The 23781-nt window shown below is 42.9% G+C and overlaps 1 protein-coding gene across 1 annotated transcript in view; it reads left to right on the forward strand.

Annotated features, from left to right (window-relative positions):
* LOC133486917 (anosmin-1) overlaps positions 1 to 16944 on the forward strand; it is a 62633-nt gene extending 45689 nt beyond the window's left edge. Inside the window, exons 7-14 of the mRNA XM_061792766.1 lie at positions 413 to 618; positions 4023 to 4167; positions 6026 to 6178; positions 9273 to 9361; positions 12158 to 12329; positions 12830 to 13050; positions 14380 to 14521; positions 15911 to 16944. Of these exons, the coding sequence (XP_061648750.1) occupies positions 413 to 618; positions 4023 to 4167; positions 6026 to 6178; positions 9273 to 9361; positions 12158 to 12329; positions 12830 to 13050; positions 14380 to 14521; positions 15911 to 15975 (1193 nt within the window). The 3' untranslated portion in view covers positions 15976 to 16944. The remainder of the gene's footprint in view (positions 1 to 412; positions 619 to 4022; positions 4168 to 6025; positions 6179 to 9272; positions 9362 to 12157; positions 12330 to 12829; positions 13051 to 14379; positions 14522 to 15910) is intronic.
* The last annotated feature ends 6837 nt before the right edge of the window (positions 16945 to 23781 follow it).

Below are 23781 nucleotides of genomic sequence, written 5' to 3' on the forward strand. Positions count from 1 at the left end.
AAAAACTGCTGGCAAGTGGCCTTGCCTCTTCCTCTCTTACATCAGAGGCAAGCAGCAGCACAGCAACAGGAGCGCATTGACTCCGCTCACACATTATTCACAGCGCTCCAATGCGGATGCCAAAGCCGTGCGCCATGTGTTTGTTAACCCCTGACCACTTGCGCTGTCGTAGCCGTGATATGACACCTGTCATAACATCTCACAGCGCATTGTCAGCGGAGGGCTAATTACTTTACATAGTGTCATACCAGTCAACCTTGCGCTCCTCAAGTCAAAGTGCTGAAAGGCGTTCTGGCTGCAAACGCACTCCACCTTGAATTAGACTCGCCCGAAAGAACCTCAGCGTCTTAAATGTCTGCAGATGTGTGAGATTTGTCACCCCCGTGACAGCGTTTGCTTCTTTGTCCTGCAGACCCGTCCGCCCCGCCACGCCCGAGCAGCCTGCGCGTCACCAACGTGACGCAGGGAGATGAAGGCCTGGTGACAGTTCGTCTTAACTGGAGCTTGCCAGAGGAGCCCGACATTCCCATACATCACTACAAAGTGTTCTGGAGCTGGACCGTGCCCACCAAGTCGACGGTTCCGTCCAAGAAGAGAAGGAGAAAGACCACCAACGGGGTAAAGGTTCCCTCCCAGTCTTTCCCTCCTCTTCGTTTTCCGCTTTCCAGCATTATCTCACCCGGCGTCCCCTCCTCGGGATTCTCCAATGTTGCATGCGAAGCCATCAATCACAAACGAATTCAGCAATTCTGTTTGTTGTTTCTCCTTCTCAGACTGATTGAAGAACCCTTCAACCCGGTTATGCTTTGAAGGAGGACACATTAATTGTGATTCATACAGTATTTCCACTAAGATAAATTATTGGGTCATTATTTACTGTACTTCAGACGCTGAGGCTACCACGATGCTAAAAATTGCTCGAGCATTTTATTTATGTCTACTGGCAGCCGTCCCTTGCGTTGCTCTTGGTGTCTGTTCCTGGGGCTTTATCACAGGTAAGCATTTTAGTCACACTTTACAACGAATGAATTCAAAGTATCAACAGAGATTATGATTTTAAGACGATGGTATTGTGATTGGCGTATCCACTAGGGTGTGAATCAATGGAGACAATCAAAAGCACAGAATGAAACCAGGCTATATGGTGAGGATGTAGCCTCAATGTGTGTCATTGTAACAGTCATGCATACAAATGTAATGTCAAATTATGATTCCAATTCCAATTGAAATACAGGGGGCGGGCTCGGTTTCAGCATTACTGGCGGTTAAAGAACTAGTTTGGGCAGCAGCGTAAAGCCACTGCCATACATACTCTTTTTCATTGGATCGCTTTATATTTATGGCCAAGCGGTGTTTTTGATACAAATATTTACTGTGAGTATGACTTTACTAGTGCATTAGCCTAGATTAGTGATAGACTACTGTGCATTAAGACCTGAGTAAAAAGTTTGCGTGGCGGTGAACCACGACGCTACGTTGATGATAGTCGGGTGGACTTTGATTAATCGACGACGCCATTGAGATTTCTTTCAGTTGTCAACTCGCTGTGCACGCCTCCAAACAGAAGCTCGCTTACTCACTCTCACCGTCGTCCTCGGTTACAGAGGCCGAGAGACTCGTCCATCCAATCACAGTTAGACATGCGCTCATCCGTTCACATTAACATGAACACAGCTGCAGGGTCGCGACTCGCTATAGTATATAATAAAACTATGCAATGAAAACAATTCCAAGAGGAGGGAGTAATGTCATGTAGCAAACGTGCAGTTGTGGTGCGTAGATTATTTTGATTGCAAGCGCATGTTTGCGGGATCAAAGCTGACGTTTGAGAGAAACTCGAGTTGGATGGTTTCGTTTGGCGACGATAAACATATTTTCACAATAAGGATGTGATTGATCGATCGCTGCTTGTCTTTTCAGTGTTTCAAAAGAGCGTCTGCCATCTGGCGAGTTAGCTGACAGCTGAAGTGAGGATTTAAGGCTGTTCGTCAGCTACATACCAATACTGTGATACTAACTTACTACTATTTTAGTGTAGGCTAGTGAGGGACTACAGCGCATTCCAACCTAGGCCCAAGCCGCCAAAGGAACGAAACTCCGTCATAAACTGAGGACCCCCTGTACGTTGCTGTTTCTTCATGGATTATGGCTTTTTAAAGATGAGTTTGTCTCCCCCGATATTAAAAACATCCTTCGCTCATGCTACAGCACATTCCTCCTACTATTGTGTATCACTGTGGATGTTTTTGTGCAATTTTGCCAGGCCTCACGATTTACAACTCTGGTATTGTATTGTGTATAACATCGTTCGAGTAAATGAGAACTATAAATCCATCGCGACATGCAGTATTTGTTATTTTCTCTGACATTTATACAGCCGGCGAGATGCTGTGTAGATTTCTGGCTAAAGCCATTCCGCTTCTTTTTTTCTGGAATTCTTGGTTGCGGCTACCAAATGGACTGTGACAAACCACTTAAGGAATGAAATGTTTGCACAACAATGACTCCTAACACAGTAATTTGACCAAGAAGTCTGTATTTTTTCTAAATACTGTGGCACGCTCCAAATTTATGTAAGGGATCAACTTGTCTTTTCTTTGGCTTTTTGTGTTGTTTTTGTGATGCCACCCTAGAAAGGGTACCAGTGACAGCAAAGAGGAAAAGTGTGATGATATCCAGAGACAAGAAATGGAACTTACTGCAACATTGGAAAGAGACTGGCTGCTCAGTACAACATTGAAAAAGGGTCTGGCTGTGCAGTACAATACATTTCAGGCGGTCCTCGGTTTACAACAGAGTTCTGTTCCTAGCGAATTTGTAAATACTGTAAGTCGGAACACGGCGTAGTCTAACACGAACTAAGCTACGCTGACACAGTAGTAAAGTCATGGGGAAAATCATTTTGCAATTAGAACAACTTGGAAGTCAATAGCGTCATTGTATTCCACTTTGGAGGTTACACTGTACATAATTTTTTATTACAGTAATCCCCTGCCAATAATTGACACCGCCACTAAAAAAAATGAACAAACAGTAACTGCCTGTATTAATAGTTTAAACTGTAAATATACTGCAACCTATGATCCCGCAACAGTTTCATTTCAAACTCATCTCATTTGTTACCCTTAAAATTAATGGCTTACAGATGATATCTTTAAAAAAGAAAATAATAATAATAATACAGCGTGAGTGTGCATTTACATGAGGCGAATATTCTCCCTAAATTCCATTTACAATCCAGGCTAAACTCCTCCGCAACATACATAGCTTCTCTCTTAGTCGATGACAACAATTGCTATTTTTGTTAGGGCGTTTCAGAAAGAGCACAAAAATCGCAAATCGGTCCGTTTTTTTTTTTTTAGTAAATAGCTTGGGATCGGTTCCACAGAAAAAAGCGCGAACAGGCGAATTTGTGAATAGTGACCTGCAATTATGGTATATACACAAATGACAGGGTTGTGATCCTCCGCATCACTGTGCAGAGCTGCATACCTCCCGTGGAAATCCTTCCGTTAGGGATGCAAGCAGAAAGCCCACTCGTCTAGACAGCGTGCACACACCTGCAGAGTGTCTTCTCCTGAATTAGCTTTTCAGAATGAAGAGCAGATGTGGCACAGAGAGCAGAGACACCAGACACCTATTGACACATGTAGTACTGGTTTCCACTTTGGCACCTAGGGGGCTTCCAAAGCACCCTGCTGGTCGAAGAATGTCAAAACACGCACGCAGTCAATAACAAGAGCTCATCAAGAGGCTCACTGCTACCGGTGGAATGCAAGCAGGCCAAGCTGGGGACGGAATCCCTGGGAGGCTCTGACAACACGGCTCCCTCACGAGGCCTCGAAGGCTACCTCCTCACCGCGAGGAGGCCATCCTCGCCTCCACATGTGTTCTTTATAAGAAGGGCTTTCCCGCAGGCTTCGTTCTGGCACAGGCTGAGCCGGAGCTTAGATGGTGACAAGCATTTGAGAAAGAGCTCTTGCGACACTACTCAAATGCCAACCTCTTGTCTGTCGTCACAGGCCCAGAGCTGGGTGGATCTGGAGGCCCTGCAGGCCAACAGCAGCTACACTGTGGAGCTGCAGGCCGTGACGTACTGGGGACAGGTGCGACTGAAGAGTTCCAAGGCCTTGCTGCATTTCAGCACCACCCAGAATTCAGAATCAGGTAAACACCACGGGGCTTGGATAATATTTACTTGTTCGTTCCACTGCCAGACTTGTATGGCTCTCCAAGTGTCACTGTGGCATTTTTGTTGGTCTAAGAAAGTGGATTAACAACAGCCCTACTCATTCTATTCATTCGTATGCTTTTCACAGAGAGGCACATGTTCACATATTAATCAACATGTCAAATACTTCATTATCCACTACTTAGGAACACATAATTGCATAGCATAATTCAAGCACAGCTGTTTGTTTGTTTAACTGCTGTACATTCACATTGTTTAAAGCAGCAGTAAATGGGGTCACAATATATTAGTTGCCGAAACAAGCCTATTTCCAGAGATGCCCCCCAAAAAATCTCATTTATTTTCTACTTAACTCATGATCTAATCAAAACATTTATGATTATATTGTAATATTAATACTTCATGCTATACATTGGTACCTTGACCTACTAGTTAAAATTGTCACGTGACCAACTCAGTTTGCTCAAATGTCAAGTTCCATTAACTCGTTCCACCCTCCAAAAGAAATCTCCACAATTTTTTGGTCGTGTTTCGGCGTACCCTGCCTCGCGCCCAGAGTCAGCTGAGACACCCGCGACCCAAGTGAGGAGAAGCGGAATGGAAGATGAATGAATGAATGAATGAATGTATTGTAAAATGCACACACACGCACACACTGTAGTACCCGTGTGTTGATGTGTGCTATTAAGAGGCGTGGCCGAGGGAGTGAGTTTTGACTCCAGCTCTGATTGGCCGTTTACCACGCAGTGATTAGCATCTGCTCCATGCTCCTTGCGAGTGTTTTCATTTTGTATTTGTGTGTTACACTGTTAACTTGGGACACTCGTTAGTCAAGGTAGCACTCTAATCATATAACTTGAGAAGGCAGCTTACTAAAATCTGCGTGGTCGGTGCCAGTGGAGTTTGTCCAAATGGTGTCGCCGTACTACTGCTGCTTATTACGTTGCGCTGCAGCTCAGTTTGCGACTGTAATGACTGACGCGTGCACATGCTGAGTAACATCACGATCGATGAATGCTCCTGCTATAACGACTGACGATGATTGCTCAACGGTGACTAAACAGTCGGCCAATGACGTTGCAGTCCAAGGATTTTTCCTTCTCATGTACAGTATAGGGAAATGTAGTGATCAATAAATTAATTGGTAATTTTTAATGATACTTATAACAGCGTGGGAGAAGCTCTGTCAATATTTTGGACTATTTACATGTAACACAGTGGACGTCTGCGTGGATGTAGCTCATGTGCTGTCGTCATTAGACAGCAAACCTGCCAGGATTTAATCAGCATGGAATTAGTAGTGCGCTCCACTTTGCTCAATTGCTTGCAAGACACAATTAATCAACAATTATGAACGAATGAAAAAAACAAAGAGTCATTGTATGTCAAGGATGGTTGATTGTTACTGTAATTAAATGCCATGAAATATAACATAACTCGAAATTTAGTACGACATGTTTAAAGCAAACTGAATTGGCTTAGTATCTGAAGATGAAGTCCTGCTCTGTGTGATATCGCTGATCCATTACTAAAGTCAGTTTTCCTTGTTGTTTGCATTCCGCTAGCACTAAATTATCCTTATTGACTGTTAGCAGACAGACTAAGCCTCAGTGCTACAAGCATACACATTTTTCAGTATAGAAGTTGGCTGGAATGGGAATCAAGCCTGTTGGTACAGATCCAGCTCCAGCACATTCATGCATAAAGAGCATGTTGTTAGCTGCTTGGATTTGACAAGGAAACTGTTGTCTTTGTGTCGCCACGCTGTGGCCATGAGAGAGTCCATGTTGTGTTTCAGCTGCAGATTCAAACATTTCTCATTTCTCTCCTTAGTAAAATCAGTGCAGAAGTCAAAGAAGGAAGAGATACCCCCTGCTGGACCAACGTTGGCCAAAGGAAAGCGACCTTCTGGCCCACTGGAGGTGGGCACACCCTTCTACCAAGATGGCCAGCTGCAAGTTCGTGTCTACTGGAAGAACCGCGGAGGTATGAACAAAATTTGCATTGATTTATAGCTTTAATAAAATCACTTTAGCACCGCGTTTAGGTCACGAATGATGAATGCCATATATTAATGTGTTATGCTTGGCTCTTCTCAGCCAAACAATGGAAGAATCTCTTCATAGTTCTGTTACCTGATTGTGTTGATGGACTAAATGAATCAATGTGTCTTTGTGTGAGGGCTGAGGGTGAAAAAATGGCGTAAAACCTGCACACGGGCTGGCAGAGCGGAGCCACTGTTTAGTAAAGAACAATAAACACTCCGAGCGGGAGCTGCGCGATGGGATTTATTGACAGCTGCCTTTAATAGATCCTCGCTTGGGCGATAAAGCGGTCCATTTTGTTTTGCAAGAGCTTATGTCACGCGGCACAGGAAAGGTCGCGAATATTTGCCCGTGTAGACATGCCTGTCAAAGCGCCGTCCATTCCCCAAGTCTTCGGTTAATACTTGGGTGGAAATATGGAAGCCTTGAAAGCAACGCTCTCAGGGTAACCTGTCAAATCCCATTGCTCTATGTTCTGTTACTAATCTATGTCATGGGCCAAGCCAAACTCTACATCCCCTAGTCAAGAATGCAAAGCCTGGCTTGAAGGGAAAGGCCTGGTGAGACACCAACTGCTGAATCAGAAGAGAGAGGCGAGGAGATGGAGCCGGCCCAAAACTGTTCGCAAAGGTTGGCTCGAAGTGTTGCTAACTGCAATCAATCACGGCCGGAGAATCACTGTGTTAGAAAACATTGTAAATCCTCTTCCAGGATCCTCGTTTCTCCCCGTCTGCAGTGTACAGTGTATGCCGCTGCCATTTATTAGACTTGAGGGATGACCCTAGTCTTTGGCTCCGGCAAGCCGGGTTCTACTACTGTAAACACAAGACGGGCCGTGGAGTTGGAGTCTGAGGACATCTGGTTTGTGTGACAGACAAAATGAAGGGACAGGTTAACTGGACCGTGATTAAACTCTCATTCATCGTGATCCAAACCAGCTCGGGCCATTGGGTTGTCTCCAGAACGCCAAAGCATAGTGCCTCGTTTACTTGATCAGATAACGTATCGCTGTCTGTCCGACACGCAGACAAAAGACTGGAGGACAGCGGTGACTGCGGCAGTCTGGTAGCAACCTCTCTGACTGATTCCATCAATCCATCCGTTTTCTATACTGCTTCTCCTCGTCAAGGTCACGGGTGAGCTGGAGTCTCGCCAAGATGACTTGGGCGAAGGCAGAAAACACCCTGGATTGGCTGCCAGTCGGTCACAAGCCACATATACAGAGACAGACTACAATTCACATGCACATTTACACTGTCCCTGAGCGGACTGAACCCATGCTGGGCCTCTGGGTTGTCTCTAGAACAGGAAAGCAAAATGCACTCTGTACTTGATCAGATATATCGCCGTCTGCCCCACAAGCAGACAAAAGGTTGTAGGACGCCGGCAGTCTGGTAACGACAATTTTGACTGATTCCATCTGTTCATGCATTTTCTATACATTTTAAGGCCTTTTCACACTGCACAACGGCGCAAGCTTGCCCATATTTGGAAGTGGTTGCTTAGCGGCCTACCAAGAAGTAGCATGGATGCTTTTCCCGCTGATTGGTCTATTTCTGTTGGCACTCTGAAATCACTCAAACAACCCTTCTCCGTTTGACATCACCGCAACTCTGCTCCAGAGTACAACATTCTTCAATTCGAAGCGCAGCGATGGCAAATGGCCTCCATTTTCTATACTGCCTATCTTGTTCAGCATCGAATGAAGTTGTGCCTATCCTAGCTGACTTTTGGGCATCAGGCATACACTGTATATCTTACCCTGCCAATCAATCACATAAACAAAGACAACCTTTCACACTCATATTGACCAGCACTGGAACTACAGTGAACCACTACAATATGACTCGAGATGTATCGAGCGCTGCTTCTGTTCGCTACCTGTTTTTCCTGTCCTGTTTCTTGTTGTACATGCCACCATCTCTCAGTGCCAGACACCGGCTAAGCATACAGTATCTTCTTTATTTTTTTCCCCTCCCCTCTCCTTCCCGGTACCCTGTAATTCCTCTCTTCTGCTTCCAAAGAGCTCGGGGGCTCCGGGTGCCAGCGCTGCGTCTAAGCCTTCAAAGGGCCCCTTTTATCTCCCCGCCGCAACCCCGGCCCCTGCTGCAAGGCGAACAGAGCGTCACTCAGTTATTAATCGAATACGTTTTTGCACACATTCGAGCGACACCGTTGAATGAATAATGAATTCGGTAACATAAGATGAGTGCCATGGTGATGATGAGCTCATAAGAGCGCATTTACGAGGGCTAATGTGTCCTATTAAGGCCATTCTGGCTCCACTCAGGATTACTATCCTATTTTTCAGGCACTTGGGGTCCAAACTGACATTTTGCCGACTTGATCGCAAACAGCTGCAACGCCGTTGTCCATGCGGACTGTGCATCTGTCCACTATTTACGCGCTGTTAGCTCTACTTTAAGTCTCTACCAAGTCCCGGAGGAAGTATCTGGAACGATTTTTAGCTGTTAAACGCTTTGCTCTGCTTACTAGCTAGCTGCTAACTGTGTGTGTTTGCTGCCAAACGAGCAGTGTAAAGTGGCCTTTTATAGATTCTTCTCCAAATGCAGCTGCAGAAAAAAACAAGCGAGGGAAATAGAAACAGCCTGGCTGCAAAGAAAAAAAAGAAAAGAAAAAAAACCAGACACCACTCTATAGGTTCATCAATACATGGATTGAAGAAACTGTTCAGTTTCTTGGTTGTCCACTTCCACTTTGACGGGCAATAGGAAAGGTATTGTTATTGACTAATCTCTTAAGCGTTTACTCTATTAAAAGTAAAAATGGTGAAAACAACTCTTTCCCACAGACAAATTCCTTGTTTTTTTTCGTACTTGTGGCACTAACATGGCAATGTTTTTTTGCCATAAAGAAGTAATAAAAATGCCCTCTGGTTTCGATTTCCAGTTCTACAGTACTGCAGAACACGACAAACAACACTATTATGTGATTTGGGATATTTCATTTTAATGGTATTATTGCAACTGTTTTTATTTGTAATCAGTTTGCCTTGTATCTGTCTCATGTTCCAGAGCCTGGAATGAACCGCTACCACATCCAGTGGATGCCTGAGTACTGCCACCACAACGAGACGCGGGGACCAGAGAAATCCTCCACGCAGGTTTGTTTACAGCAGCTGTTTAACACCTTTTAGAACTAGCTTTATAGTGTAGGTCTGGAAAAGTTTGGATTTTTGACCATGACAAATATGTGACCCATATCAGTTATCAGTGTTTACATTTACTGAACACCTGAAATAACCTGCATGTGCTCAAAATCCACAAGCGTCAACATTGTTCAGCGACATCGCAGATGTAAACAATAGTAACAAAATTATTCCAACATCTATTTTGTTGGCCTAGACTGACTGGTGTAAATGCAGGTAACGTTAGCATTTCTACACTGCCTGCCATCTCCAATCATTTTCCTTATTGAATGGTCCATGTACTTCTAATGTACCATAGTTAGACTTGATTTAATGGTCTATGTTTTCATTCTAGTTATGCACTCATGGCGCATATCCAAATTGTGCCACTCGGGAGCCAAAAATTGCAATTGTATCAATCCAGCCTACCTCAGGGTTTCCCAAATATTTGGTTTGGGATCCAAAATGGGTTGTGGGTCAGTTTTTAAGCAGCTTATAAGCAGGCATGCGGGTTCTTGCCAAAGAGCTTTTTAAGTTCATGTTTGGGTCCCGGAAAGGAACCAGTATTCTAATTCTGGTCTTGAGCTGAAAAAGTTTGGCCAACCTCACTAAAGCAGTGCAAAAGAGAGAGCCTCATCATCAGCAACTCTGTGCTATGCAAAGCACGTGCCTCCTCTTTTTGTTTTGACGCTTTAACTGGGACAAATCCGTCACTCGGTGAACCCAAAGCCCAGTGGCACTCGGCAAATCGATGGCTGTTGTTGCGAACGCTCGGATTCAGCCTTGTGGTCAGGCGATTGGGGTGATGGCCAATGAAAGGCATTTTAATAAAGCAAATATTCCCGGAATGGAGGACAGCAGTGACTGTGCTTCCACACCAGGCTTGTTTTAGGAGAGTGAAGGGAGGTGAGGGGGATCCGGGGTGCTGTTTGGGCTCAAGCGGATACAGGATGGCAGAGACCTGGCCAATCAACACATTCCTTGGGGAGCCTGACTGTGGTTGCTAGGAAATATACATCCTGCTTCTATAGATGGCCGGGAAGGATTCCAGGCTTGTGCTTTCATGTGAGCGCAGCGCCTCATTCACTTTGAATCAAAGTTGTTTAGTATCAGAGAGAATGTACACGCCGGCTCTCCAGGGAGCGCCCGCCGTTATTACAGATGCTCCACTATTTCCAATGAGAGATTAAAATTCACACGTCAGCGAGATTTCCTTGAAAAAGAGATGAGAAGTAAATTATTTGGGTGCAGCATCCAATAAATTGCGAACGTTTGAATATGTTCACACTTATCACTTGGTTCTCTGGTCTGGACTGAAGCGGAAAGTGATTTGATCTACTTGGATCTTTAACATCTGACCAAAAGTTGTTCAGTAAAAAGCATAGGGTGAAAATCGCAACCTTGTAGCGTATACATAACTCCAATGGATTTGTGCTTGTATGGGGATATTTCTACCCCAAGGCTTCGGAAATGGATTTTTAAAAGGTTCTCTCGTACACAAATATAATATAATACTAATGTGACCAGTACCCAGACGAAAGGGCGCGCAAAACATAAACCATAACATCAAACGTATTGAACTGACTTGGACTGCTTGGTGGAAACAATGGTTTTGACACATTACCACTTTAAAAAGGAACAGTGTAGGCCCCCCAAAATGTAATATACTGACTGAACTGTATATGTACCAGTTAGTGTCACTTGAAAATCATTATATTGCAATACTAGTGTTTCTGATTTGTTGATGCTACTTTCGCCAAAACAACTGCAGAATGCAAAAGTATCACCATTAACTTTAATACTTTGATGGCCTTTAACAAAAAAACTGCCAGATAAACACAAACGCGTATGATAATCATCTCGATAGATGTAAATGTTCTCACTAAGTCACACATTAACATTCAATTTGTTGTGTAATGGTAATAATATGATTTTGGTGATGAAACATGTCACTGTTCTAAATCATAACGTCAATGCGGCCCGAGACAAAAAAGAGTTTGACACCCCTGCTCTAGACAGACCGAAATATTTCATAATTGCAGTTTTGATCATTTGGATGATTATAGGTTACGCTAGCTAGCGAAAACCCAAAATTCACCATCTTAAGGAATTACCTAAGAAACAATGAAAATGATTTCTAACAAAGTAATTAAGCTTGAATTGTGTTTAACGTATCTGTATAACATGAGTTTGACTTTTTTAATTGAACTACTGGAACATGTGGCCTTTTCTATGATATTCAAATGTATTGAGATGCACCTGTAGATCTGTATATGACCAAAACTACACTGACATGTCTATATGCCTTCTACTACTATCCTCTTAACAGTGGCTCAGCGATGTAACGTCCCGTTTTGCGTACATTTTGATTCTTGTGGTTCGTGCTGTGCGCACATCTCAGCTGAACTGACCAGAGTTCGGTTACAAACTGGCCGAGACCGACCTGCTCAAGTGGTCTCAGTCTGTTTGTTTTGGTTGTGCGCCAAGTTTAGGTTGATAACGTTAACGCCGGCTCTAACAAACCACCAGAATTCACACCCTGAAAGTACATGTTATTTGGCATGGAACATGAACAGGTTTGCTCACTGAATTATCATAGCGAAGAGAATAAAAGTGAGGCTCTCTAATGCGCACCATGTTCACTGAGCCCGAGCGGGAATGTGATCCGCCTTGGCGCCGCGCTTTTAATTATCTCCGAGGCTCGGCGGGACGTGACCCCCGGTGTCATGTCAAAGTCATCAGCGGGACTCAATGGTGTGTTTGTTGGCTCAGGAGAACTACATCAACCTCCCGGGCCTGTTGTTCTCCTGCAAGTACAAGGTCACGGTTCACATGCTCAAGTCCAAGAGACGCTCCAAGGAGGAGAGCACCACCTTTCTCACGCCGTCCTGCGCTACCATCCGGAGCAAGACTCACAAACACATCCACTGCCCGGGGGAGGCAGGCAAGTATTTAGACATTTAACAAAGCAATCTGATTACTGTTCATACAGCAATTAAATACTGCAAGTGTATTTAATCACGATAATGAAAAAAAAATTCCATAAACTATCAAAACAATATTTCAACATTTTGGGATTCTCGGCACTGAAAAAAAAGCAGCTTTTGATTGGGCCAAGAAATAGTCTGGCACGTAACACCCCACACAAGTACTACGTGTCGGTTTATACGGATCTCTGTGGAGCGCATACCTCCTGCAAGGCCAGTGTACAAAAACATGTATTCTAACTATGATTGATTGAGGTTTTGCAAAATGTCGTCACAGATATGGATGAAAAAGCAACGTCCTTGGCGGTGGTATTAAGGTTTGAAGTGTAATTTACTGATTCCTCCTCGCTTTATAGATAGCATACCGGCCTAGAATGGTATCAATCTTCGACTGAATACTTGGCAACAGACCGAAGAACTGTTTTTTTGTTTTTTTTTCTCCCCTCTTTCCTAACAGCTGCAGCACTTCCTAAAGTTTTGGCCAAGCCTGAAAACCTGACAGCTACGTTTTCCATCAGTGGAGGAAATATCACCGGCAGTTTCCTGTGGCGCGTGTCCCGGGTGGCGGCCCACCAACGCATTACGGGCTTTCAAGTCACCTGGGCTGAGATCACCACTGAGAGTCGACAGAACAGCCTGCCCAACAGCATCATCTCCCAGTCCCAAATCCTGCCTCCGGTAAGAAATAACACCGCTTTGTCACATAGCAGAGCTCTGGTTACCAGGGTAACACTTTCCGGGCACTGTCCGGTCTCATCAAAATGATCCCGACCGCTCCGACGGCAGTGTGCGGCTATTCACCGGATGTTTGGATGCCTGAATCAGAATGTTCCTTTTGAAGAGAAAAGTGAACATAAAATTCATATAAAGGGTATAAAAACATAATAATCATAAATCATCCACAAATTTTCACTTGTGGAAGTGACATTTCATTACTAAACCGCCAAATTGCAAGAACACTAATCTGCACATCCAACAACACTGCAGCTGACATCATAGTGGTTTCGTGTAGTTCACTTCAAAGTTCTTCCAGAGTTTCCTTGTATGCCTTCCCACTAAATTGGAAAATTGGCACTCCAATATTATTGTGCTGCACAGCACGATGTTGGCATGGAAACAGGAGTTCAGAACATTCCGAGAAAGCGAGACGGTAACCCGTCCTTTAAAAAAAACATTTTTGAACTAAAAAAAAAAATGTATTTTTGTCAAGCTAGGAAATTTGGCCTGCCCATAATAGGTTAATATCAGGTTCCGATAATCCAGGACTGTCTTTTGTAGCTACGAGGAAAATAGTCTCGATAAAGGAGAAAATGATACGCTTTCGGCCCATGTTGAGAAGTACTGTTAAAAACATACACAATTTGTACATGATGCAAAATTATGACCAGCATCAGAGACTATGGCTCAAATGTATGCCTTTGCTGAATACAATTAACCCAGAGCTGTTTTCATTGTCTTTCACTATGTTGTTTAAAATTCCTACAGTATAAAAACATATGATGAATTGTTCTACAGGTCGCTTGTGTTTCCTTGAGATGAAAGCTCCATCTCTCATGTTTTATTTCTCAGTGCTGAGGCTGGTTTTAGGTTAATGCCCCGTGGCCCTCCTCGCACGAACCTTGCATGCAGACAGACACTCGGGGAAAAGCTCCGAGACGGCGTTGTTCTCACACTCCGGTATCGTTTCATCTGCCTTTGCGTCTACTTTCCCTTTTATCCTTTGCGAAGAAAAGGAAACAGCTTTTTGACATCATCTATTCCATCAACAACACGGGGCGCCTATCTGCACCTCCCAGCCTCTGGAGCACGACTATAAATAACGCCACCCACGACACACTATCACATCAGCTGAAGAGACAAGAGCGAGGCAGTCTTATGAAAGCCGCGATTTGTTTTTGTCTGAGTCTTGTGCAGAGATAGGCCCCTCCGCTCGCAGCCCGTTCACACGGTAAAGCAGACTTTCGCTAGGATTTCATCTGATTGCGTGAGTCTGTCGTCCCTCGGCAGGATCACAATCTGCTGGTCGTGTCCAACCTGCGGCCGTCCACCTACTACAGACTGGAGGTGCAAGTAATGACGACCGGAGGGGAAGGCCCCGCCACTGTCAAGACCTTCCAGACTCCCGAACTATTACTAGTCAATCAACACCGTAAGTATGAGGTCACTCTGGACTCGATTCTCACTGGTTTAATCACATGAGGCTCTTCTCGCCATTAACTTTTCAAGCTGTTTCAACATTATCAGATCAATGACGCACTACAATACCCTCCAGCCATCCATTTTCTGTACAAACGCTCCCAAACACTTGTGGGAAAATGTGTTATTGGCTGATGAAACCTTTGGACAATAATTCCCACACACTACACCGCTCATCGCCAAAAGAACACCATACATACGGTGAGGCATGGTGGTCACATGCTTTGGGCGTTGTTTTTTTTCCCCCCTTCACCTGGAACTGGGGCCTTCGACAAGGTGGAGGGAATTATGAACAGTTCAGAATACCTGTGTTAGCACAAACCCTTTGAGGCTTACGTTAGAAAAAACTAACTGTCAGGAAAAGCCTTCCAGAATAACTGAAATTTATTTGAGGTATTGAAAGCTGTGTGCTCCAATCCCAGCCACATCCCATTTATAATAGGGTGTGCACACTTGTGCAACCACATCATCAGTAGTTTTTTTTACTACTAAAAAAATCAATTCCGAGTACAGGTTATACATCACATTAATTGTGGAAAACCTTTTTTTTTTTTTTTTTTTAATTTTTTTTAAATTTTTGTCATTTTTCACCTGGCCTTTTAACAGGGGTGTTTAGACTTTTTATATCATATATATATATCTATATAGATAGATGGATAGATAGATAGATAGATAGATAATGTAGAATGTTTATCTAAAAAAAGAGGCAAACATTACAATGTACATCCATATTTTCATGTGCGTATCAACTACAGTGCTTTCCCCTATGACTCCAAGCTGTCATATAAAATTCAAACACAACAACAGCAAGTCCGCTTCGATGCCAAAAATCTGTGATGTTGCAAATCATTGTGACAGGCCCGTCTCTGAATCAGATCACCGTTGCGCGCATTCATGAATGATTGGGACAATAGACTTTTATTGTCACACTTTTTGCATATATCAGTCTGCAGCATGACACGCTAACTACAATATATTGTACTTGTCGAATGAATGAAAGCTTCAAAGGTTTTTCGACAGTATACTGAATTTTAACTTCTACGAGACAGACGGACAATGCTAACTTGTGAAAATAATGTGTGATGCTGGTGCATGATAGTGAAATTCAATGGTTCCATAAAACACGAACTAATAACTCCACAAGTTCACGGACGTTTTGTGTATAATAAAATGGCCGCCTTGAAGAAATTCATAGCAGATATGCATAAGTGCAGTGACTGTTTGTGACTCGAGTCAAATGTCCTTCAAAGTCGGTATAAAAGGGTCCTCTTGTCTTCCATACCTCCCAACTTTGGTCGCAGTTCACAGCTTTAATTTTTGCTCGTTTTGTCTTTTTTCCCAGGGCCCAGACTCCGGCAGCACCATACCCATACCCATCATCAGAAACCGTCACTCGAAAGACACTGAGTCGCAAAGTGAGGCAAATCTAGTCGCTCTTTCCCTCCCCCGTATCTGTCAGAGACTATCCGGGAAGAAAGTGTGGAATCGTGAACTGTCCCAAAAGCCAACACCGCCGCCCACCTCCCCTTCCATTTATGAAATAACTGTCCTCTTCCCTCAAGGCACCACAAGACAGCCCTTCAGAACCCCTCTGACTCACTTCGTCAGATTGGTGTGTACAGTTTTCATCTGACTGTTTTACTACGTCTACTGTTGTGCTTTTGCCAGTACCAAAATCTCAACAAACAGCAGCAACAAAGTATAGTTTGATGAGCCGAGAGAACACGCAACACAAAGAAACAAGATAAAAGTCGGCGACTCTTGAAGAAAGGTACAAGATCTATTTATTTTGACCGATGGATGATGTCACGGTTGTCTAACCCAGAATATGTAAGTCACATAGTTCCGTTGCATGTAGTCCATTTGACTTAAAAAAAAAAAAAAAAAAAAAAAAAAAAAAAAAGTATGCGCTTCAATTGGAGAGCTTTCAGTGTTTTTTTTTTTGCATGACAACTGTTCGCATTCTGTTGGCATGAAAGAAAAAAAAATTAAATGGTCCTTTTCGATATGTTAGCGATATTCCATTAATTGATTAACAAAGAATTATACTGGGAATACTATGTAATGTTTATTAATTAAATCATAACGTGTGGAAATAATGCATTGTACATCTTCTTGGCTGTAGAAATGTTTGTCGTGGAACAGTCAGTGAATGTCTATATTTATTTATGTGTGTAGTCCAATTTGATTTGGATGTGTGTGGATGTGGATGTTGTGTGTGTTTTAGTATCACTTTTGTTTTTTATTGGAAGCAACTCAAATCTTGTAAAGACACTTTGTAAAAATGGAATTGTAAATACGGTCTTATGTTACATGTTATTTTTCCATGGTAGAAACTGTACAAACTGCGAAGTAATAAAATAATCCTTAACCAGATCTTCGGTGCTGTGTGTTCAGTCGGAGTGTGTGAGCGGTAAATAAACACACGCCACCCCGCCGCGCTGAACTTTTTGGCCGGTGCTGATGCTTATTTTGGCTCACCGAAAACCCCCACCATGGCAGCTTATTAACAGATGGGTCCAGGACCCGAGGACATGTGCCCTACAAGTCCAAATAAACAGGTCATCCAGCCCAACAAACCGAGCGCAGTTAGCGCCGCCGAGGTCCGGCACCCCTTCATCAAAATGCCCCCGCTTCTCACAACACGTGTGTTTGAAAAGCGCTAAATGCCGCCTACGCTCGGCAGCCTTTCGCCCTCGTAAACCTGGAGAGTGGAAATGTTTACAAGAAACTTTCATTTGGTCTGTGTGTGTATGATCGGAGCATTTAAATCACCATTCTGTGCCTTATTCTAGATTATTCTGTGCCTTATGATAGCGACTCCTTAGCACAGAAGTGAATGCAGAATCGTGCCTTTATAACATTCATATTTAATGTGACTAATTCTTCTGACAGGTTCTGCTCAAGTAACATAGGAGGGTTTTAAATTCTCAGACCCGCTATCAAACTTGTTTGTAGACGGTGCATACAATGTTTCATCAGGAGCATGTTTATCTGTTACATCAATATAGTATTTACATGGTGGATTCGCTGTCCCACGTCTCACACCCCCTCTGCAGGCGAGCCCATGTCTTACACAGATTCCCCATTCCAGTCACACTTGTGCTTCACCTATCTCCGGGGTCTATTTTGGAGCTCACCCATACCCCCCGTTTGTGACGGAACTCCGAGGATTAATAAATAGCCTCAAACCATCTGAATCTTTGGGGTGGAAAAATACAACATCACATTTGTCATGGAGGTCTGAAGAGTAAAACCCTCCGCTGATTTGAATCCAGGTTTACTGGGTTGAAAAAGCTGTACACTGATCACAACACCAAAGAGCAATCATCGTAACGTCACACTTCCCCTGAACCCGGGCAACCCAGGAATGGTCTTATGGCTAACCATCACCAGCATTTGGCGCACAAAAATCATCTCTGAGATGTGCAAAACAAATAATTAGTTCAACGTATTTCATGTGTGGGATACATTAATGTGACTAAGACTCCCTGTCTTACTGCAGTTATTTGTTATTGCCAAGATGACGACTGGGAACATGACTTTACCTATTGGATACACAATAAAATGTTGTCTGGATAACCTGGATGCTCCTTTTCCCCATTCGCCTGTAGCATTTGACAACCCTGATTTAACCTCTCACTAAAACAATTTGAAACGTAAGCTCTTCAGGCCAAGGCACACTTTTCCATTTTGTGTCAGAGGATCTCAGATGAGCTCAGGCTCAGAGAGATGTCGGCAGCGTTTGTGGACGCTGATGATTTATGGCCTTCGCCTTGGATGGTGGCGTCTTCGCTTACGTTTGGAGATACGGCAACAAACCTTTTTTACTGACATCATTTTTCCAACATGCTCCTGCGCCCAGGCAATAATATCCTGAATACACTCGTGACTAGTTTTAACACGGTGTTGCCTGACGGATAGCAGGAGATCTATTGTTGGTTTTCAGCGCTTACCTGGGCCTTTTGATATGTCAAATTCCCCAAACTCTTGGGTTATTACATATATTTAAAAAAAACAATAAACACATTACTATAAAAAGTATCAAGTTCATACCCAACTCTCATGCTCACCTGTCAAAAATGTACTATTTTGATATTTTTTGACCCTGTTGCTATGGTGGCCATTTCGCAAACAGGTTTTCAATTGTAATGCCTTTTACTCACACCATTGTGGCGAGACACAGGAAGGCAATATAACGGCAGATTACTTCACAGACAGGCATTCAATCTAGCCTAAACCTTATTTACACGATACTCATGTAGCCAGAATCCTACATGCTAAATGAATGTCATAAATGACCACAACTCAACAGGTTTCCTAACACATCTTATCAACAGAAGAAACAAGACAACAAACGGTTCTCAAGGAAACTGCGATTGTTGACAGCTGCAGAGGTCAATACAAGGAGAGTTGGGACCGGAATAGTTTACGAACCAAAGTACAGTGGGGGACATATCCGATACCAATACCGAACGCATACCAATCTTTAGCATCTTAAACGATTTTTAAATGTCAGGGACCCCACACACAATTAGAAAAAAAATAAATATTGTGATTATACTGCTTTTATTGTGTGGGGTGTACTCAAGATGATCGTCACAGCACACCAGACATATAACGATATCTCCACAGACAATCGTGAGTCTCCTCTCCTTAACCAGATGTCGTAGCAAGACAGACCGGTGAGAGGCAACATGGTGCCATAAGGCATTAGCAGCTAATTTGCCTAATTGGCTATCATTCTGTTTCACATTACAATCATGGAGTCCGAGGCTGGGTCAAACTCAGTGTTGGTGACATAAAGATTTGTTATCGTAAAATTGAACAGGTTCAACGTGTTTGATTGTCGGCCTTGACCGTTTTTCAAGCACATTACGCAGGGGGAAAAAAGTCACTCTTGACACAGCCCGCACCACAGGATCATCGTTTAGGATTAGCAGAGATTTCCAACAATTGGACCTGTGATGACTTTGATCGGGGTGAAAAAATAATTAGGCTCATGTCGGTACGGTGTATGTACAGTACTCCAATTTAGTCATTGCGCGATCGTGTGTTGTTTCCCCTGGACGTTATTGAGACATGATTAAAATATTTGTACGTGTAGTGTGTACGTGAACAAATTGTGTCAGTGTTAGCATTTGGCCCAATAGACAGCTATGACAGACAGAGCACGAGTAGTGTGGCTGACTTTTCGGTGTAAAAATGGTAAGATGTTTCACAACAGTGGTTTGTGAACAAGACCCTCTCAACCAGTTGACAGCTGGTTGCGGTATGCTCAGAAAAAGAAGCAGATGTAACCATCAGAAAAGGTGCGCTGCAATTGCCATGTCCTTATATACCTATGGTCAAAGTAGTATCGGGTTAGGCCCGGTACACACAGAAAGACAATCAGCGTGTTTTTGTCCCGATTTTGCCCCTTCCCGACCAAGGACTTCAAATGCCAGCCTATCTTTAAGATTATCCTTAGGTTTGAGGTGTGTTAAGAGTGGATTTGTCCTGATTATAAGGTCCTAAACGGGTTGAATTTTCCGGGACCATTTTTTTTTTTTTTTTTAAACTTCAGTGCCGCTTATGTAGGAGCACAATGCTAATTTATTATGTAAATTACCCCCACTGTTATGTAACAGGGCGATAGAAGTGCGGAACCGCTCGCTCATGGACACATTTTCAGAAAGAGGCAGATAAGGATATGGATAAGGATGAGCTTTATTATTCTAAAGGGAAATCTGCTTTGAATGCTACAACATTGCATTTTCATACATTGAAGATGACTATAAACAAAAACACAACAGACAATGGACGACACGGGCAGGAAAAGCTCAGCAGATATATATAGTACGTGGTTGTTTAATTTCACACTTGACGGGTGGGCAGCCACTCCAGAGACCTAATTATTTGTATACAAACAATAAAAAGTCAATTTTCCTTATCGACTCCCCATTAAAAACGGCAACATAAACAGAGAGCTGGGAAATGGAAAAAAAAATTATTCACTCGATAATGGTAAGAGTTCTTAGGCTAACTGAGGGTGATGACCCACCGTTGCACTCTTAAACCCATCAACCTTCATTGAATGCATTCAAAATGAGAGCAGTTACACAATAACAGTGAGGTTAAGCAATTTGAACGTGAAATATATTTGCACTCAATTGAACATGTCGTGTCCCAACCTTTCGGTAATCAACGTGTTTACATGACATGTAATGTAATCTGCTTTCTTTACACAACGTTCCTGAACAAGCTTTGTATTCAACCTCCATGGAGACGTCACTTTGCATCATCAACTAATAATTCAGGAATTGCCTAAAAGGAGCTTTAATTGGCAAATACGAGGTTCAATCCACTGCACCTGAATTTGGATCATGGGGAGGACGCCTTGTTTTTTTTTTTTTTCCTTTGTTGTGCGACCTAGAATACGCTAGAATATTTCAACAAATATACAGTCCGTCGACACAAGAAATCAATCCAAGTGACAACGATTAGACACGCGTCCAAACATCACAACAGCGGCGCCAAACCGTGAACCAAGAAGGACTTTAACTGGAGCCAAACGAAGCCTCCGAGAACGACGGAGCGCTACGATGACGTTAAACAGAATCCTTTGCAATCATGTCGAAAGTATCCAAACGCTGCATTTGGAGTTTTTCCTGGTGAGCCTTCATTTCCAATGTTCTTTACATTTTCTAACCAATGACTATTATTCTACTGGCATTCAACTCCATGTGGCCTGCAGAGGTTTGTGCACATATGAAAGGCCCCAAGGTGTGTTTTTTTTTTGTTTTGTTTGTTTTTTTAAATTAATGTATGTTCAAGGGACCACATGTTGGTGTCTGTTTTTATTATCGGTCTCCGTATTTCAGTGGAACCTCTTAAAGTTGCAATATTCATACAATGAGCGTGTAGATCGGACGCATTACGCAAAACCTAGAACGTAGTTCGTGAGAGCTCAGGTCAGCCATGCGGGATGAATGACTAAAGACATTTTGCGGTGGACTGTAATGTGATGAAAGGCGAGTCAGTCGATTAATCCATTGATATTTCCCCCCCCCCCTCCCCTCAACCTTTTTTTGGCAACCACAAACCGGTTTCACATAAAGACATATGATGACGGAAAGGCATAGAAACAAATAAAAACAAATGATTAAAAATACAACTCTGCCTTCTTCTCCATTGAGAAACTTGAGCATTTTAAGTGGCTGAAAAAAATAGGACTACTTTTAACAAATGGCTCAAAAGAACATTGCGGTGTGCTTCTTTGCACCAGAGCGAGTCACTATAATTAGCTTCCAGTGTTTTCCTTTCAATAAGCAAATCACTTGCGGAGTCAATCCTTGAGATGTTTGCGGAGCTGAAGGCTCAGGAAATCTGGCCAGAGTTTGACCCTTGAACAGATTAATTCACTTTATATTATTTTATATGGGCAAAATTGTTTGTAAATTTCATCAAATCAGAGGTCAGATGGTGTTCCAATGAATGTTTTTGGGCGGTGCCACTCTGTCGCCTGGGATCTTGTTTATGTACACTTCTATTATGTCACAGAAGATTAGTTCTACTTGGTCGTCGTATGCTAATCCCGTTCTCTTTTCTCGGAGCGGGACCAATATTTAGCCAAGGCTCCTTCCCCCCCCCCCGACCGTGTGAGCCAATCCTGCCTCGCTCTCTTTTCAGCGTTGTCACATAGTCCCCCCACAGCACACAGCACGGCCCTCAAATGTGAAAAGCTCAAAACAAAAAGGGCCTCCAGCCTGTTTTGAGGCACCTTGCAAGACGTCCAAGTCTCAGAAGTTTTAAGAGAAAGAGGAGGAGGAGGTGTTAGTGGTAGTGGGGAGAAGTGCAACAACTCCATAATAGGTCAGTGAATGCAAACGCTTTGTGTGTGATGTTACCTGGTTTTATTCACTTTACATGACATTGCATTCCTATCGGACGAGTCAGTCAGGGCATACAGCTTTCGAAATTAAACACATCATATTGCGGATTGGCCACGCACATCCATCCATTCTGTTTGTTTTAAAAAGAGAACAGAGGCAGCCAGTTCTTTCAGCGGTGTTTAACAAAAGGTACGCTGTTTTCTCCCCCACGTAACCCCCCCTCACACACACACACACACACACCAGCAGCAGCCATTTCTGCAGATTAGCATTGCAATGAGTCGTGCATTCCCGTTGGCCAAACACGGGCCAGCCTATAGCGCACTGTGACTGTAACGCTACTCAAATGGACGTCCAATAAATGAAACAGTGTCTTGAGCTCAAATATTTGCGTCATGTCATGCAAAATTGAGTTTATGTGACTCAACTTCATACTGAGTGAATTTACATTTGATGACAGACAGAAGTGAAGAAAACGAGGCTAAAATGAAAATTTGCGACATGTTTTCATTGCCTTTTATTTGCTTGTTAGATACGGGGCTTATGATAAAAGTCATTCGTCTTTCAAAAATGTACTAAATTTGCCCCTTCCCCCCCACTTGGCATGCCAAGCAATTTTCAGCAATTCTAAACAACAATACATTTTATTTATAGACACAGTAATTACAATGGAAAAAAAGGGAACGTCACTACAAATACGGGAGTGACCACATGCTTATTAAAAAGTGAGCCCACATTCACATTATTTCAATGTATATATTTGTGTTTGTATAAATATGAAAGATTTCTATAAAACCTGCATTTGTAGAAATAAATGTCTCCCATCGAAGTATGCCTTACCCCTGATAGACTTTGAGGAAATATGGTAATTATAGTCTGTAGCTTAAACATGCCAAATATTGAGCCAACAGTTTATTGTAATTTATAAATGATTTGCAAATGACTTATGATATTAATAACCCATTCATGTAATTTTGAAATATGGTCTAAGGGATGCATTATTGTTAAGTGTTTCCAAACGTGCAAATGTAAGTATGCTGCTACTTAAAAAAAGGAAGGAAGCAAAAGGAAGCAGCAAATAAAATGTTCAATTAGGATTAATGACGAGATACAACAATAGGCACGGAACTAGGTGCTTATCCAAATTAGGATTTGTTTAGCCTTGGTGGATGTTCGCTTTTTTTTTTTTTTTTTTCTTGACACTGATCATAACCTGAATGATTTGAAACGCTGATGTGACTCTAAGGTCATAAAGCAGAGCCAGACGTTCCCTGCAGATTACAACCACATGGACTCCATCCATTTGCCATCCTCTCTGGGTGTGATGAGATGGAATATA

This window comes from Phyllopteryx taeniolatus, chromosome 12, assembly GCF_024500385.1.
Source record: "Phyllopteryx taeniolatus isolate TA_2022b chromosome 12, UOR_Ptae_1.2, whole genome shotgun sequence".
Lineage (NCBI taxonomy): Eukaryota > Metazoa > Chordata > Actinopteri > Syngnathiformes > Syngnathidae > Phyllopteryx > Phyllopteryx taeniolatus.